Here is a 19,694-nt window from a genome sequence, read left to right on the forward strand (position 1 = left end):
TATGACAGAATAATTTGGAAAATTTGTTATAACAGCACTGATCTGAAATCACGTGGGAGAGCAGTGAGGTATTTTAAGTCTGTAAAACTGTTGTTGACCATATTTTCTGCCTGTTTTCTGTGTTCTACTGTGCTGGATATGTAGTAAATCTCCAAATACTTGCTGCAATTCTAAGATTCATGAAACACTAATGTAGGTTAGACTTTCTTAACCTGGAGTCTTTAAATACCCAAGAGATCTATGATAGGTTTTCACAGGTCTCTGAACTCTTTGAAATGAAATGCAAAATTTTTACTCTGCCTAAATTGTAGTGAGAAACAAGCTGTAGCTTTCATAGTGAACAAGGCAGATTAGGTGTCTGTTCTCATGAAGTCTACATTCTAATATAAGATAGACACTGAGTAAACAAATAAAAATGTAAGAAAGTGTAACTTATAGATGGTAGAACTATTTTGTAGAGAATTTAAGTACAGTGATGGACTAGAGAGTGATTTAAGAGATTATTTTAGCGTTTTAAGTGGTCAGGGAGTTCTGAAGAGTTGACATTTTTGGTGACATCTAAATGATAAAGAGTGGACTTAAATTCAAAGATTAGACAGAGAGACTAGCTAGTACTGATATCCTAAGATAGGAACAAGCTTCACTTGAGTAGCTGAAGGATAGTGGAGTGATGGAGACAAGTGTTAGAAACTGAAGTTGGAGAGATAATTACTGGTCTTATCATTTAGGGCTTTGTAAACCAGAATATAATATCCAGATTTTATTCTCAATGTAAGAGGAAGCCATTTCAAGATTGCTAACTGGAGAATGATGAGAAAAGGAAACTCAAGATAGAACCCTCATAACTCACTTCAGCATTTAGGAGTTTAAGAGATCAAAAACAATAAGCCAGTGAGTTGGCAAGGATGAGGGGAGTGTGGTTCATTAACACTTTGAAGAAGGAGGGAATAGTCATGTTTCATATCTTGTTTAGAAGACAAGTAAGGTTAGAACAATGACCTAATCATTAGATTTGTCAACATTGTTGTCTGCCAGAAGAATGAAATTACTGTGAAGTCAATAAATAGCTATTAGGGGACTTCCTTGGTGGTCCAGTGGTTAAGAATCCACCTTCCAATGCAGGAGATGCAGGTTCAATCCCTGGTCGGGGAACTAAGATCCCACATGCTGCAGGACAGTTAAGCCCACATACCACATCTTCTGAACCCACGTGCCACAACTACTGAGCTTGCACACTCTGTAGCCCATGTGCCACAACGAAAGATCCTGCATGCCACAACGAAGATCCCGTGTGCTGCAACTAAGATCCAACACAACCAAATAAATAAATATTTTTTTAAAAATAGCTATTAGCAGCTTTGTGACATTGGTCTTTTCCTTTTTAACTTTCAAAAAATTAAAAATTTTTTTAAATATCATTTTTGTGACATTGGTTTTTGAATGAACCTGCAAGTAATTCTTCCTTTTTTAACCTTTAATCTGTGGGTAATTATATGGTTAAGAGTTCGGGTTTTGAGCCAGACTGTCTGGGTTAATATTGCATCTCTATTTGTTTTTAGCTTTTTCAACCTCACAAAACCTCCATTTCTCATGGAGTTGACAGTTGAACATGGGGATTAGGGGTGCTGACCCTCCGCTCAGTTGAAAATCTGTGTATAATTTATAATCGGTTCTCCGTATATGCGGTTCCTCCTCATCTGCGGTTCCGCATTCAAGGATTCAGCCGACTGCAGATCATGTAATACTGTAGTATTTACTATTGAAAAAAAAAATCCATGTATAAGTGGACCCCTGCTATTAAAACCCATGTTGTTCAGGGGTCGACTGTATCTGTAAAATGGGATAACAGTAGTTACCTACCTTTTATAATTTTGTTCTGTGTAAAGCAGTTAGCTGTATAAATAGTAAAAATTATAATGATTGTGCAATAAAATGTTCATATTTTGTGCTCTTTGGGGTTTCTGTAGTGTTTAAGGAAATAAGGTGCTGTGTTTTAACTTTGTTTTATGATTAATTAACAAATGTTAAGTGCTCTACAAGGCCATACTGGTAAAAAGGAAAGAACCATTAACTCAACTTAAGTAAAGATTAACTTAAGATCAGATTCTTTGTAGGCATTATTTTAAACTGCCATGCTAATCTATAGAAAAGTTCGTATGGATGATACTTTATCAACTTAATCAACTTCAGCAAACATTTCTGACTAATATCCAGTCCTCATTCTGAATATTATGTCTTTCAAACACTTTTTTTCCCTTTATTTTGGAGCATTCTGCAACCCCAGGTACAATTGTAATTGTAGCATTTGACTGTGCAGTTGAGTGATTAGATACTGTATTTTCTTTTTTAGCACTCTGGATGATAGTCTGATTTTTTTAAGTAATAATTTAATATAAACTTATTTGTAGCTACTCATTCTGTTTGAAGATGCATTTAATTTAAATTATTTATAATTAAAACATCATAGAAATAAAATGTGGGCAATTTCTTTATTCACTTTCTTATTATCGCAAGAGCGATTTGGACATATACTCAGATAACTTTAATTTTAGATCCTAAACGTGAAATTAACTTGGTAACTGTTTAGGTTCTTAAATTTTTTTTCCACTGTCCATTTATCTGATAGCACACTTCGCAGAAACCCAGACGAAGCTGAGGTTACTCAGAAGGCAGATACTATGAGTATGCTGTTTCACTTTTTCCCTAACAATTCAGAGTCTGGCACACAGTAGTAGTAGTGCTTAGTAAATATTTGTTGAATGAATGGATAAAATTTTTAGCATACCTAATAGAAATTGTTCTCTCAATAATGGGCTTGCATTTAAGGTTGAGTTACTTCAATAAAACATGACTTAAATGTAATGCTCGAAGAGTAAAATGTGTAGATAATTTACTTTTCTAATAATTACAGCTTAAATGACATTTTTGTTTCCATCTTTGTAAGCAGTCTCTGCTGAGCATAATCAAATCATTAAGAACTTGTAACACTATGTTACTTTATTGTTCTGTGCACCAGTTCTCATTTTTAGAAACTACAGTTAGAGTAAGTACTGCAGGTATTGTTTAAGATGTGTGCTAGAAACTTCAGATTAGGTTTTGTATGTAAAGAAAATTTCTGTTAGTTGCAGGTGATAAGTTTTGTGATTTGGTTTTTATCCCCACTAAAAGGAGACGGTAGACAGTGAAATTTGACTGTATATGTGTTCTGGTTAACTGTATTGACCTATCATTCTTAAATTTTGGAATTTAAAAAATCTTTTAAAGTAAATACTTTTCACTGTGTTCTAACACAACATACTGTAGCAACAAGTATAAGCCATAACAGAGACTTAAAAGATCTTTACCAGTAAATAAAACTCTTAAAAATAAACCTTAAAAAGAACCCCACGGTCTCTTTTTATCTCATTACCCACACGGAATTTGATGATAAAGTATGTTAAGGTAGATTTTATTTTAGGCCATATTTTTTAAGACTCTTTACTAGGGTGTAACATATACCGAAATGCATACGTTATAAGTGTAAAGCTTGATAAATTTTCACAGCTGAACATATTAACATGTTCAGATCAGAATATTATTAGCTATCTTAAAAAGGCTAATTTTAAAATATAAAACAATCATAGACTTAGATAACTTGAGAGACTTACATCTTGGATCTAACTTTATTACTAACTTGTCACCTTCAGCAAGTTATTTCCTTTTTCTGGGGTCTACTCCCTGTCTCTAAAATGAGGGGATAAGACTAGATGTTTTATTATGGCTCTCACTTTGTAAAAACGCAGAGATGGACCATGTTGATATAAATGTGGTATAAAATCTTATAGGTAGTAGGGTGAGAATGTACAGTTTAATTGAAAAGGAAGATGCTCATTTTTTTTCTTTGTTTTTCAGGTAATATTTCACACTATGTGCTGACTGTATTTACAGAAGATATTTAAAAAAAAAAGATAAACTTTTTTCAAAGATTTTGATTCCAGTGGAATCTTTGCTTTAGATTTTGTGTGTGTGAGTGAATTGTAACTCCAGAAACAATGCCTGTACAAGCTCCACAGTGGACGGATTTCCTCTCCTGCCCAATTTGCACTCAGACTTTCGACGAAACAATTCGAAAGCCCATCAGTTTGGGTTGTGGCCATACTGTCTGCAAGATGTGCCTGAACAAACTCCACCGCAAGGCTTGCCCATTTGACCAGACCACTATCAATACAGACATTGAACTCCTCCCAGTAAACTCAGCATTGCTGCAGCTAGTGGGTGCTCAGGTAAGTTGAGTAACTTGTTATCCTTTTAAATTTCTGTATGTGTGTTTTTTCCTCCCAAAGGAAACTTGTTAAGATCTGGTAATATTGCATTCTATATATTTTTTTAACATCTTTATTGGAGTATAATTGCTTTACAGTGATGTGTTAGTTTCTGCTTTATAACAAAGTGAATCAGCTATACATATACATATATCAACATATCTCTTCCCTCTTGCATCTTTATGACCCCCTCCAGGTGGTCACAAAGCACCGAGCTGATCTCCTTGTGCTTTGCAGCTGCTTCCCACTAGCTATTGGTTTTACATTTGGTAGTGTATATATGTCCATGCCATTCTCTCACTTTGTCCCAGCTTACCCTTTTCCCTTCCCCTCAAGTCCATTCTCTAATAGGTCTGTGTCATTATTCCTGTCCTGCCCCTAGGTTCTTCATGACAATTTTTTTTAAAAAAATTTCTTAGATTCCATATATATATGTTAGCATACGGTATTTGTTTTGCTCTCTCTGACTTACTTCACTCTGTATGACAGACTCTAGGTCCATCCACCTCACTACAAATAACTCAGTTTCATTTCTTTTTATGGCAGAGTAATATTCCATTGTATATATGTGCCACATCTTCTTTATCCATTCATCTGTTGAAGGACATTTAGGTTGGTTCCATGTCCTGGCTATTGTAAATAGCGCTGCAGTGAACACTGTGGTACATGTATCTTTTTGAATTATGGTTTTCTCAGGATATATGCCCAGTAGTGGAATTGCTAGGTCGTATGGTAGTTCTATTTGTAGTTGTTTAAGGAACTTCCATACTGTTCTCCATTAGTGGCTGTATCAATTTACATTCCCACCAACAGTGCAAGAGGGTTCCCTTTTCTCCACACCCTCTCCAGCATTTACTGTTTGTAGATTTTTTGATGATGGCCATTCTGACCAGTGTGAGATATCTCATTGTAGTTTTGATTTGCATTTCTCTGATGATTAATGATGTTGAGCATTCTTTCATGTGTTTGTTGGAAATCTGTATATCTTCTTTGGAGAAATGTCTATTTAGGTCTTCTGCCCATTTTTGGATTGGGTTGGTTGTTTTTTTGATATTGAGCTTCATGAGCTGCTTGTAAGTTTTGGAGATTAATCCTTTGTCAGTTGCTTCATTTGCAACTATTTTCTCCCATTCTGAGGGTTGTTTTTTCATCTTGTTTATGGTTTCCTTTGCTGTGCAAACCTTTTAAGTTTCATTAGGTCCCAATTTTTTATTTTTGTTTTTATTTCCATTTCTCTAGGAGGTGGGTCATAAAGGATCTTGCTGTGATTTATGTCATAGAGCGTTCTGCCTCTCTTTTCCTCTAAGAGTTTGATTGTGTCTGGCCTTACATTTAAGTCTTTAATCCATTTTGAGTTTATTTTTGTATATGGTGTTAAGGAGTTTTCTAATTTCATTCTTTCACATGTAGCTGTCCAGTTTTCCCAGCACCACTTATTGAAGAGGCAGTCTTTTCTCAATTGTATATTCTTGCCTCCTTTATCAAAAATAAGGTGAACATATGTGTGTGGGTTTATCTCTGGGCTTTCTATCCTGTTCCACTGATCTATATTTCTGTTTTTATGCCACTACCACACTGTCTTGATTACTGTAGCTTTGTAGTATTGTCTGAAGTCAGGGAGCCTGATTCCTCCAACTCCATTTTTCGTTCTCAAGATTGCTTTGACTATTCGAGGTCTTTTGTTTTTCCATACAAATTGTGAAATTTTTTGTTCTAGTTCTGTGAAAAATGCCAGTGGTAGTTTGATAGGGATTGCATTGAATCTGTAGATTGCTTTGGGTAGTAGAGTCATTTTCGCAATGCTGATTCTTCCAATCCAGGAACATGGAATATCTCTCCATCTCTTTGTATCATCTTTAATTTCCTTCATCAGTGTCTTATAGTTTTCTGCATACAGGTCTTTTGTCTCCTTCGGTAGGTTTATTCCTAGATATTTTATTCTTTTTGTTACAGTGGTAAATGGGAGTGTTTCCTTAATTTCACTTTCAGATTTTTCATCATTAGTGATAGGAATGAAAGAGATTTTGGTGCATTAATTTTGTATCCTACTACTTTATCAAATTCATTGATTAGCTCTAGTAGTTTTCTGATAGCATCTTTAGGATTTTCTATGTATAGTATCATGTCATCTGCAAACAATGACAGCTTTACTTCTTCTTTTCCTATTTGGATTCCTTTTATTTCTTTTTCTTCTCTCATTTCTGTGGCTAAAACTTCCAAAACTATGTTGAACAAGAGTGGTGAGAGTGGGCAACCTTGTCTTTTTCCTGATCTTAGTGGAAATGGTTTCAGTTTTTCACCATTGAGGACGATGTTGGCTGTGGGTTTGTCATATATGGCCTTTATTATGTTGAGGAAAGTTCCCTCTATGCCTACTTTCTGCAGGGTTTTTGTCATAAATGCGTGTTGAATTTTGTCAAAAGCTTTTTCTGCATCTATTGAGATGGTCATATATTTTTTCTCCTTCAGTTTGTTAATATGGTGTATCACGTTGATTGATTTGCATATATTGAAGAATCCTTGCATTCCTGGGATAAACCCCACTTGATCAAGGTGTACGATCCTTTTAATGTGCTGTTGGAATCTGTTTGCTACTCTTTTGTTGAGCATTTTTGCATCTATGTTCATCTGTGATATTGGCCTGTAGTTTTCTTTCTTTGTGACATCTTTGTCTTGTTTTGGTATCAGGGTGATGGTGGCCTTTTAGAATGAGTTTGGGAGTGTTCCTCCCTCTGCTATATTTTGGAAGAGTTTGGGAAGGATAGGTGTTAACTCTTCTCTAAATGTTTGATAGAATTTGCCTGTGACGCCATCTGGTCCTGGGCTTTTGTTTGTTGGAAGATTTTTAATCACAGTTTCAATTTCAGTGCTTGTGATTGGTCTGTTTATATTTTCTATTTCTTCCTGGTTCAGTCTCGGCAGGTTGTGCATTTCTAAGAATTTGTCCATTTCTTCCAGGTTGTCCATTTTGTTGACATATAGTTGCTTCTAGTAATCTCTCATGATCCTTTGTATTTCTTTTTTTTTTTTTTTTTTTTTTTTTGTGGTACACGGGCCTCTCACTGTTGTGGCCTCTCCCTTTGCGGAGCGCAGGCTCAGGACGCACAGGCTCAGCGGCCATGGCTCACGGGCCCAGCCGCTCCGCGGCATGTGGGATCTTCCCAGACCGGGGCACGAACCCGTGTCCCCTGCATCGGCAGGCGGACTCTCAACCACTGCACCACCAGGGAAGCCCGATCCTTTGTATTTCTTTAGTGTCAGTGGTTACTTCTCCTTTTTCATTTCTAATTCTGTTGATTTGAGTGTTCTCCGTTTTTTTCTTGATGAGTCTGGCTAATGGTTTATCAATCTTGTTTATCTTCTCAGAGAACCAGCTTTTAGTTTTACTGATCTTTGCTCTTGTTTCTTTCATTCCTTTTTCACTCACTTCTGATCTGATCTTTATGATTTCTTTCCTTTTGCTAACTTTGCGGTTTTTTGTTCTTCTTTCTCTCATTGCTTTAGGTGTAAGATTAGGTTGTTTATTTGACATGTTTCTTGTTTCTTAAGGCAGGATTGTATTGCTATAAAACTTCCCTCTTAGAGCTGCTTTTGCTGTCTCCCATAGGTTTTGGGTCATCGTGTTTTCTTTGTCATCTGTTTCTAGGTATTTTTTTATTTTCTCTTTGATTTCTTCAGTGATCTTTTGGTTATTAGGTAGGGTACTGTTTAGCCTCCATGTGTTTGTATGTTTTTACAGATTTCTTTTCCTGTAATTGATATCTAGTCTCATAGCGTTGTGGTCAGAAAAGATACTTGATACGATTTCAGTTTTGTTAAATTTACCAAGGCTTGGTTTGTGACCCAAGATATGATCTATCCTGGAGAATGTTCCATGAGCACTTGAGAAGAAAGTGTATTCTGTTTTTTTGGATGGAATGTCCTATAAATATCAGTTAAGTCCATCTTGTTTAATGTCTCATTTAAAGCTTGTGTTTCCTTATTTATTTTCATTTTGGATGATCTGTCCATTGGTGAAAGAGGAGTGGTAAAGTCCCCTACTATGATTGTGTTACTGTCCTTTTCCCCATTTATGGCTGTTAGTATTTGCCTTATGTACTGAGGTGCTCCTATGTTGGGTCCATAAATATTTACAATTGTTCTATCTTATTCTTAGATTGATCCCTTGATCATTATGTAGTGTTCTTCTTTGTCTCTTGTAATAGTCTTTGTTTTAAAGTCTATTTTGTCTGATATGAGAAGTGCTACTCCAGCTTTCTTTTGATTTCCATTTGCATGGAATATTTTTTTCCATCCCCTCGCTTTCAGTCTGTATGTGTCCCTAGGTCTGAAGTGGGTCTCTTGTAGACAGCATATATACAGGTCTTGTTTTTGTATCCATTCAGCCAGTCTGTGTCTTTTGCTGGGAGCATTTAATCCATTTCCATTGAAGGTAATTATCAATATGTGTGTTCCTATTACCATTTTCCTAATTGTTTTGGGTTTCTGTTTTTGGGTCTTTTCCTCCTCTTGTGTTTCCTGCCTAGAGAAGTTCCTTTAGCGTTTGTTGTAAAGCTGGTTTGGTGGTGCTGAACTCTGTTAGCTTTTGCTTCTCTGTAAAGGTTTTAATTTCTCTGTTGAATCGGAACGAGGACCTTGCCGGGTAGAGTAATCTGGTTGTAGGTTTTTCCCTTTCATCACTTTAAATATGTCCTGCCACTCCCTCTGGCTTGCCGAGTTTCTGCTGAAATGTTAGCTAACTTTATCGGGATTCCATTGTATGTTATTTGTTGTTTTTCCATTCCTGCTTTTAATATTTTTTCTTTGTATTTAATTTTTGGTAGTTTGATTAATATGTGTCTTGGCGTGTTTCTCCTTGGATTTATCCTGTATGGGACTCTTTGTGCTTGCTGGACTTGATTAACTATTTCCTTTTCCATATTAGGGAAGTTTTCAACTGTAATCTCTTCAAATATTTTCTCAGTCATTTTCTTTTTCTCTCCTTTTTCTGGGACCACTAGAATTCGAATGTTGGTGCCTTTAATGTTGTCCCAGAGGTCTCTGAGACTGTCCTCAATTCTTTTCATTCTTTTTCCTTTATTCTGCTCTGCAGTAGTTATTTCTACTATTTTCTCTTCCAGGTCAGTTATCTGTTCTTCTGCCTCAGTTATTCTATTGATTCCTTCTAGAGAATTTTTAATATCATTTATTGTGTTGTTCATCATTGTTTGTTTGCTCCTTAGTTCTTCTAGGTTCTTGTTAAATGTTTATGCTTTTTCTCTATTCTATTTCCAAGATTTTGGATCATCTTTAGTATCATTACTCTGAATTCTTTTTCAGGTAGACTGCCTGTTTCCTCTTCATTTGTTTGGTCTGGTCGGTTTTTACCTGGTTCGTTCATCTGCTGTGTGTTTCTCTTTCTTCTCCTTTTGCTTCACTTACTGTGTTTGGGGTCTCCTTTTCGCAGGCCCCAAGTTCGTAGTTCTCGTTGTTTTTGGTACCCCCAGTGGCTGTGATTCGTTCATTGAGTTGTGTAGGCTCCTGGTGGAAGGGACTAGTGCCTGTGTTCTGGTGGATGAGGCAGGATCTTGTCTTTCTGGTGGTCACGTCTGCGTCTGGTGGTGTGTTTTGGGGTGTCTCTGACCTTATTATGATTTTAGGCAGCCTCTTTACTGATGGGTGGGGTTGTGTTCATGTCTTGCTAGTTGTTTGGCATAGGGTGTTCAGCACTATAGCTTGCTGGTCATTGAGTGGAGCTGGGTCTTGGCGTTGAGTTGGAAACCTCTGGGAGATTTTTGCCGTTTGATATTATGTGGAGCTGGGAGGTCTCTGGTGGACCCATATCCTGAACTTGGCTCTCCCACCTCAGAGGTACAGGCCTGACGCCTGGCTGGAGCACCAAGACCCTGTCATCCACACGGCTCAGAATAAAAGGGAGAAAGAAAGGGAGGGAGGGATGGAGGTAGGAAAATAAAGTTATTAAAATAGAAAATAATTATTAAAAATAAAACATTTTTTTAAAGTAATAAAAAAGAGCAACCAAACCAAAAACAAATCCACCAATGATAACAAGCACTAAAAACTATACTTAAAAAAAAAAGTAGAGACGGAACCCTAGGACAAATGGTAAAAACAAAGCTATACAGACAAAAATCACACACAGAAGCATATACATACACAGTCACAAAAAGAGAAAAAGGGAAAAAAATATATATATAGTTGCTCCCAAAGTCCACCACCTCAAGTTGGTATGATTCGTTATTCGTTCAGGTATTCCACAGATGCAGGGTACATCAAGTTGATTGTGGAGATTTATGTGGAGATTTAATCCGCTGCTCCTAAGGATGCTGGGAGAGACTTCACTTCTCTTCTTTGTTCTCACAGCTCCTGGGATTCAGCTTTGGATGTGGCCCCGCCTCTGTGTGTAGATCGCCTGAGGGCATCTGATCCCTGCCCAGACAGGACAGGGTTAAAGTAGCTGATTAGGGGGCTCTGGCTCACTGGGGGGGGGCGGGTTATGGAATCCTGGGTGAGCCTGTGGTGACGGAGGCTGGTGTGATGTTGCACTAGCCTGAGGCGCACCATGTGTTCTCCTGGGCAAGTTGTCCCTGGATCACAGGGCCCTTGCAGTGGCTGGCTGCACAGGCTCCAGGAAGGGGAGGTGTAGATAGTGACCTGTGCTTGCACACAAGCTTCTTGGTGGCTGCAGCAGCAGCCGTAGCATCTCACACCTGTCTCTGGGGTCCATGCTGATAGCCGTGGCTCACGCCCATCTCTGGAGCTTGTTTAGGCAGCGCTCTTAATCTCCTCTCCTTGTGCACCAGGAAACAGAGGCAAGAAAATGTCTCTTGCCTCTTCAGGAGCTCCAGACCTTTTCCCAGACATACTCCTGGCTAGCTGTGGTGCCCTAACCCCCTTCAGGCTGTGTTCATGCAGCCAACCCCAGTCCTCTCCCTGGGATCTGCCCTTCAAAGCCGGAGCCTCAACTCCCAGCCCCCGCCCATTCCAGCGGGTGAGCAGACAAGCCTCTTGGGCTGGTGAGTGCTGGTTGGCACCAATTCTCTGTGCGGGGATCTCTCCACATTGCCCTCTGCACCCCTGTTGCTGCGCTCTCCTCTGTGGCTCCAAAGCTCCTCCCTCTGCCTCCTGCAGTCTCTGCCCGTGAAGGGGCTTCCTAGTGTGTGGAAACCTTTCCTCCTTCACAGCTCCCTCCCACTGGTGCAGGTTCCATCCCTATTCTTTTGTCTCTGTTTTTTCTTTTTTCTTCTGTCCCGCCCAGGTACATGGGGAGTTTATTGCCTTTTGAGAGGTCTGAGGTCTTCTGCCAGCTTTCAGTAGGTGTTCTGTAAGGGTTGTTCCACATGTATATGTATTGCTGATGTATTTGTGGGGAGGAAGGTGATCCCCACGTCTTACTCATACGCCATCTTGAAGCTCCTCTTGCCTTCTATTTAAATAGATAAAATTTTGTTCAGTACTGTGCAGATCCTTTATTTCAGTACGTTAAGGAGATTTGTTATGGTGGTGCAGTGTTTCTCAGTCACTGTACAGTAACATTCATTCAGTCTGGTGGTCAGACTTTCTCAACAGCCTTAGTTATCAGATCACTATAGAAACCTAAGAGGTAAGTCACAAGAACTTCTTAATATTGAAGAAAATATTATTCACAAAATAATTGCATTTTACTTAATAGGAAAAGTGAAGCTGCTTCAGACTGTTTTACTTAGTAGACACTAACTGAAATGAAAGATCGAGAAAGTGACAAAAACTATAGAACACAGCCTTTGGGAACCATTTGTCTAGAGTAGGAGCAAATACCCCTAGGTACCTAAATATAAAAGTTATTCTAGTAATTCTGAAGGTAATACTCTGAAAGTTTTGTGTCAGTATTCTCAAGGTAGAGATCAATAGTATCTTCAGAAGGTTTCACAAAGCCAAGGGAAGCAGGCTTTTCAGAGTTAGGTATGATCACTTAAACAACCCCTCACTGTTAATTTGCATAGTGTGAGTCTAAAGTATCATATGTTTACCATAAATCATTTTCCAAATAAATATTCTGGAACTTTGGACATTAATGTTTATATTAATATTAGTATCACTAATATTTGCTAGATCAGTCTTCCTATAAGTTGATAAAAAGTAGGGAAGGTTGATATTATGTATGTAGGAGATAAAGAGAGCAGTTTTAGAACAGCTTATTCAAAAGGAAAACTTACTGGGACTTCCCTGGTGGTCCCGTGGTTGGGACTCCATGCTTCTACTGTGGGGGGCATGGGTTCAGTCCCTGGTTGGGGAACTAGGATCCTGCATGCCACATGGAGCAGCCAAAAAAAAGGAAAACTTACTTTATTTACAAATCTATCTTGATGATGTTGCCAGCACTGCAAAATGTTAATATTTGTCAGAGGGAAATTGCATTTGATTGTTTTTCTTCTCTTCCTGTACTTAATGTTTCATTTCACAATCATTTCTCTTTTTGTTTTAAAAATTCCATTATGACATTTTGGATTATTATTTTTTAATTATTTATTTATTTTTGGCTGCATTGGGTCTTCGTTGCTGTGTGTGAGCTTTCTCTAGCTGCAGCGAACGGGGGCTACTCTTCGTTGCAGTGTTCAGGCTTCTCACTGCGGTGGCTTCTCTTTGTTGTGGAGCACGGGCTCTAGGTGCATGGGCTTCACTAGTTGTGGCTCACGGGCTCTAGAACACAGGCTCAGTAGTTGTGGCGCACAGGCTTAGTTGCTCCGTGGCATGTAGGATCTTCCCAGACCAGGGCTCGAACCCATGTCCCCTGCACTGGCAGCCGCATTCTTAACTGCTGCACCACAGGGGAAGTCCTGGAAATGTTTTTAAAATAGTCTTATTGGGGATAACAATTTTAGTAATATAATATTTTAATAACAAATAACCAAGACCTACTTTTTTTCATAAAGCTGTCTAAGGATGAACTAATTCTTTTTCTACATAATGAGTAAGACCTTGTTATGTCTTAACTGTAACAACTAATGTTTATGAAATTTGAGGATAGGATATTTTAATCTATAATAGCCATTATTTTAACCCCACAGATTTCCATTAAAAAACTGTTAGAAGTAATAAATGAATTAAGCAAAGTTGCAGAATACAAAGTTAACATGCAAAAATCCGTTTCATTTCTGTACACTAACAATGAACAATCCAAGAGGAAATTAAGAAAATAATTTCACTTACAATAGCATCAAAAAGAATAGAATACTTAGGAATAAATTTAGCGAAGGAGGTGAAAGACTTGTACATTGAAAATAAAACATTGCTTAAGGATATTAAAGAAGACATAAATAAATGGAAAGACATCATCTGTTCACAGACGTAATATTACTAAGATGACAGTACTACCCAAAGCAATCAAGAGATTCAATGCAAGCTTTTTCAAAATCCCAATGATGTTTTTTTAAGAAATAGAAAAACCTATCCTAAAATTTATATGGACTCACAGGGACCCTAAATAGCCAAAACAGTCTTAAAAGAAGACCAAATTTGAAGGGATCACACTTCTTGATCTTGAAACTGCAAAACTCTAGAGATCAAGACAGAGTGGTGCTGGCATAAAGATTGGCATTTAGATCAATGGAATAGAATAGAGAGTCCAGAAATAAACCCATATATATGGTCAAATGACTTTTTACAAGATTGCCGAAACCATTCAATGGGGAAAAGACAGTCTTTCCAACTAATGGTGCTGAGCAAACTGGATATCCAAATGCAAAAGAATGAATTTGGACCACTACCTCACACCATATACAAAAATTAAATCAAAATAGATCAGAGGCTAAAAGTAAGAGTTAAAACTGCAGAACTCTTAAAATATTTGCATAAATCTTTGTGACCTTGGAGTAGGCAGTGGTTTTTTTGTTATTTTATTTATTTATTTGGTTGTGCCAGGTCTTAGTTGCAGCTCGAGTGCTCCTTAGGTGCAGCTCACTGGCTCCTTTGCTGCGGCACACAGGCTCCTTAGTTGTGGCACGTGGGCTCCTTAGTTGTGGCATGCATGTAGGATCTAGTTCCCTGGCCAGGGATTGAACCCAGGACCCCTGCATTGGGAGCATGGAGTCTTAACCACTGCGCCACCAGGGAAGTCCCTAGGCAGTATTACTTTAGCTATGACACCAGAAGCACAAGGAACAAAAGACAAATCAAACTAAATCAAAATTTAAAACTTAGTGCTTCAGGGAATTCCCTGGCAGTCCATTGGTTAGGACTCCGTGCTTTCATTGCTGAGGGCCTGGGTTCAATTTCTGGTCAGGGGACTAAGATCCCACAAGCCACGTGGTGCGGCCAAAGCAAAACAAAAGACGTAGTGCTTCAAAAGACTCTGTAAGGGCTTCCCTGGTGGCGCAGTGGTTGAGAGTCCGCCTGCCGATGCAGGGAACACGGGTTCGTGCCCTGGTCAGGGAGGATCCCGCATGCCTCAGAGCGGCTGGACCCTTGAGCCATGGCTGCTGAGCCTGCGTGTCCGGAGCCTGTGCTCCGCAAGGGGAGAGGCCACAGCAGTGAGTCCCGCGTACCGCAAGAAAAAAAAAAAAAACTCTGTCAAGAGAGTGAGGGAACAACCCACAGAATGGGAGAAAATAATTGTAAATCATACATCTGTAAGAAACTTGTATCTAAGAACTCTTACAACTCAATTATAAAAAGAACATGATTTTTAAATGGGCAAAGATCTGGACACTTCACCAAAGAAGATACGCAGGTGGCAAATGAGCAAATAAAAGCTTGCTCAGCATTGTTTGTTATTAAAGAATTGCAAATTAAAACAACAATCAGAGGTACAGACTACTATGTATAAAATAAATAAGCTACAAGGATATATTGTACAAAAGGGGAATATAGCCAACGTTTTATAGTAATTATAAATAGAATATAATCTTTAAAAATTGTGAAAACAACAACAGTGAGCTACCACTACACATAAATTAGAATAGCTAAAATTCAAAACATTGACAGCACAAAATACTGGTGAGGATGTGAAGCAAGAGAGACTCTCATTTATTGCTGGTGGGAATGCAAAATGGTACAGCTACTTTGGAAGTTATTATATGATTCTGTTTATATGAAATGTCCAAAATAGGCAAATCCATAGAGACAGAAAATAGATTAGCTTTTTCCTATGGCTGGAGGGGGTTTGGGAGGAAATATGGCAGGGGTGACTATGGGGTTCTTCTGGGGGGGCCATGAAAATGTTCTAAAATTATGATGGTTATATAACTGAGAATATACTTAAAGTCATTGAATTATATACCTTAAATGGGTCAGTTATACGATATGCAAGTTATATCTCAATAAAGCTGTTACAGAAACAAAACAAAAATTAAAAAATGCAGTAATTTTGTGTGTATGTATATAAAAGATCTTTTGAAAGAATTCAGTAAATTTAATGGGAGTTTTGATGTTACCAGTGTTAGGAGTGCATAAAACATACTCAGTAAAACATTTGATTATAATTAATTAGCACTCAAACACACCTTTTTTTTAATTTATATTTTTACCTCTAGGTTCCTGAACAGCAGCCCATTACTTTGTGTAGTGGGGTTGAAGATACAAAGCATTATGAGGAAGCCAAGAAGTGTGTAGAAGAATTAGCACTGTACCTGAAACCACTCAGCAGTGCTAGAGGTAAATCAGATGAAATTATCCGTGCTGAGCATGTGTTCATTAAAGATGCTTTTGTTACCATAAAAATTGTGAGCTATAAGTGAATGTTAACGAAATTCATTTATTTATTGTAAGCCAAACCCACTGGTGCTAAATAATATTACAAACCACATCAAATAAAGTAGTGAGTTTAAAGTTTATGTGGTATTTATTGGAAACATTTTTTGAATGAGTTGCAAAAGTAAGTATAAACACACTAGTGGTTTCAGAAGGGCTCTCTATCATTTGACAACTCTAAATTGTCAGCCTTCTATCCAGTTTTGTGTGGTATGCATTGGGGATACAATGAAATTGGAAGTTGCCATTACTGTCTTGCCATTATGGCTTGTTTTCATTAGGAAGGTGAGTTTAACCACTAGGAAATATACTAGACCTGTTAGGACCTCAAGATTTGGGTTTTTTGTTTTTTTAACATCTTTATTGGAGTATAATTGCTTTACAATTGTGTTAGTTTCTGCTTTATAACAGAGTGAATCAGCTATACACATATATATATCCCCATATCTCCTCCCTCTTGCATCTCCCTCCCACCCCTCTAGATGGTGACAAAGCACTGCGCTGATCTCCCTGTGCTATGCGGCTGCTTCCCACTAGCTAGCTATCTTATTACATTTGGTAGTATATATTAAGTCCATGCCACTCTCTCACTTCGTCAAGATTTGGGTTTTTAATTTTTAATATTGACTGGCCTTATTTTCTTTATTTCTCCATGATTAAAATGAATAATGATATATTTAGTGTCATGAATGTTACATTTGCATGGAATAACAGCTTTTGTATACTTTTAAAATGCAAACTAGGCTTCAGTTGTGTAATTTGTATTGTTTATTTCAAATATTCTGATAGAACCCAGAACTATTCCACATAGCCATAAGTCAATCAGCCCATCAGAAGAAGTTTTTCTGGACTCTAAAATTACATTGGAAACCTAGACATAACTTTATTTTCTGTTTTAAAGGAGTGGGTCTGAATAGCACTACTCAGAGTGTTCTGAGTCGCCCAATGCAGAGGAAGCTGGTGACTCTGGTTCACTGCCAACTAGTAGAAGAAGAAGGCAGGATTCGTGCCATGAGGGCAGCTCGATCTTTAGGTGAACGAACAGTTACAGAGCTCATTCTCCAGCACCAGAATCCTCAGCAACTCTCTTCCAATCTTTGGGCAGCAGTCAGAGCTAGAGGCTGCCAGTTCCTTGGACCAGGTATATAATTAAAGTTTGATATTTACTATACTAGTAATTCTAAAAGTATTGATAGTGTAGGAACTATAAGTGATGTACAAAGGCTAGTTCTTTGCAATATTCTGTTGTTATCAAGTAATATCCCACTTGGTATCCCACAGTCATGGCTTGGGTAATTCCATGTCAGTTTTTCAGGATACTTAAAACTTTCAATGCTGAAAGTTTATTCATTTTGATAGAGGTTTTCAATAACTGTATTAATCTTTTATCTGCTTTCTTAAATACAGTATATGGAATGTAATAAAAAATTGCCCCCAAATGGTTCAAAAGTATAACTGAATATCTGTTGTTGTTGTGTTGCCCATTAATTAAGTGGTACCTGTAGAAATTATTAAATGTTTCCCTTCTAAGAAATGGATTTATTTTATCTCTGTACATGATAAATTTTGGTTTTGCTCAACTTTTCCTAGCAATGCAGGAGGAAGCTCTAAAGCTGGTTCTCCTGGCCTTAGAAGATGGTTCTGCTTTGTCAAGAAAAGTATTGGTTCTCTTTGTGGTGCAAAGGTTGGAGCCACGGTTTCCTCAAGCCTCTAAAACTAGCATTGGGCACGTTGTCCAGCTCCTTTATAGAGCCTCCTGCTTCAAGGTATGAACCTATGGTAACTTTCAGCTTAAAAGGAAACGTCCTTTCCCAAAACTTAGGTAGTAAGTAAGACTTTGAGTTTAATAAAGTTGCCTGTATCTTTCCATAAAATTTTAGCAGTTTTTCTTTTCTCTTTTAAAGAATATAGATGGTGTCCTGTTAAAGTTAAATCTTGTATTGAATTTTGTATGTTAGATATTGTACAACACAGATTAAATCAAGGCTTATAGATTTTTGTATTTGAAGAGACTAAAAAGCCATGGCAGTTTTCCACCAAGAAAGACTGCATACAGAATTGGTCTAAAGAGAGAGAGTCATTGAAGCAGGAGTACATTTTGACTATTTGCTCCTGATATAATTCCACATATACAGTACTGGAGCTCCATTTGCCATTTTGGTTTTAGTATATATAGTAATGCTGACATGTCCTTTGTATGCCAAATTGAATCAGCACTACTTCAAACAGTGGTGCCCACTATGTATCACTTATTGTTCATCCTGTTTTCCTAACTTCTTAATGTCAGGGCTTCTTGCTTTTGACACAACACATAACAACTACTTCATGGGCCAGGGAAACATGTCTCTAAAAAGTTGTTAATTCATACAAGTTATAAGGAGGTCACCACATTCCCTCATCTGACACTGAAACTAAAAAACTCCCACATTAGCCATCCTGCTATATTCTAATCTCGTCATTTTTTGAGAAGGATAAAATGGTTCACAAAATCAACAGAGCATATAGATTTAACTTAAAATTTTTTTTTAAGTTCTAGCTAAATGCCAATATTATTCTGTTTCTTTTGAGACTCAGATTATATACTGAAAATGGGGTGTGGATTCCACATCTGTACCCACCCCTCTTGTTTTCCCTACGTCCCTCTGGAGCTCTCAGAATCTCAGCTGGTCCAGATTGTCCCTGAATAACTCACATTTGTTGTAATGGTTGTAATAACCTGACTGTACAGTGTAATCTGGAATACATTTCAGAATGTGTCTGCTTCCAGTGTTACGTCTCCATTAACAGCGCCAGATAGATACAGTATAGGAAGCTTAAGAAATAAAGGGAAAGAAATCCAGCCTTCCTCTGTGAAGAAGAATAAGGGGTTTAAAAACGCCAGAATACCCCAAGTGAACCTTTCTCAATCTTAATTAAAAGTGTTAGTAGTAATTTTAAAAATATTGGAATATGTAAAAATCCAATTATTTTTTACTTGGGTCATGATTATGTCCCTTTATTTCATTGTCCACCTGCTTTCTTCTTTTAGTGGCAGTGTGTACTATACTCTCAATCATGAAAAGATTCATCTTCTCTCATCACAATAGGTCCATACCCTAAACTGTATTCACTATTGCAGAGTTTCTTTTTTTTTTTTTTTTTGAGGTAAGCGGGCCTCTCACTGTTGTAGCCTCTCCCGTTGCGGAGCATAGGCTCTGGACACGCAGGCTCAGCAGCCATGGCTCACGGGCCCAGCCGCTCCGCGGCATGTGGGATCTTCCTGGACCGGGGCACGAACCCGCGTCCCCTGCATCAGCAGGCGGACTCTCAACCACTGCGCCACCAGGGAAGCCCCAGAGTTTCTACTAAGTGTCTGCCAATACCCATTTCATCTTCTTCATGAAACTCAAATCAGCATTTTCCTTTCTTTGCAGGTGTTTCTGTCCGTATAGCTGTGTTCTAGCTGGGTCTTTTTAGCATCTCTTTTATTTCCATTGGAAAAGCCTTTACAAGCTGCAGGATAATTCTAGGCATTTTAGTACAGTACAGTTCCAGGACTTCAGACATTGCATTTCTTGGAAATCTTTTGAGTGTTTTTCGTTAAAGAGAGTTTTGAGAGCCAAGTCCACAGAACCAGTACATCATATAGAAAGCATATACTACATTTTAATGAGATTTAATGTATAT

The 19,694-nt window shown here is 37.9% G+C and overlaps 1 protein-coding gene across 3 annotated transcripts in view; it reads left to right on the forward strand.

Moving 5' to 3' along the window:
- Positions 1 to 19,694, forward strand: part of RC3H1 (ring finger and CCCH-type domains 1) — a 90,698-nt gene that overhangs the window by 29,099 nt on the left and 41,905 nt on the right. For all 3 annotated transcript variants that reach the window (XM_059040739.2, XM_059040750.2, XM_067031258.1), the window contains exons 2-5: positions 3,892 to 4,262; positions 15,812 to 15,932; positions 16,930 to 17,169; positions 17,619 to 17,794. In XM_059040739.2, coding sequence (XP_058896722.1) covers positions 4,032 to 4,262; positions 15,812 to 15,932; positions 16,930 to 17,169; positions 17,619 to 17,794 — 768 coding nt within the window. In that variant the 5' untranslated portion in view covers positions 3,892 to 4,031. The remainder of the gene's footprint in view (positions 1 to 3,891; positions 4,263 to 15,811; positions 15,933 to 16,929; positions 17,170 to 17,618; positions 17,795 to 19,694) is intronic.

Source organism: Kogia breviceps, chromosome 1, assembly GCF_026419965.1.
Source record: "Kogia breviceps isolate mKogBre1 chromosome 1, mKogBre1 haplotype 1, whole genome shotgun sequence".
NCBI classification, from domain to species: domain Eukaryota; kingdom Metazoa; phylum Chordata; class Mammalia; order Artiodactyla; family Physeteridae; genus Kogia; species Kogia breviceps.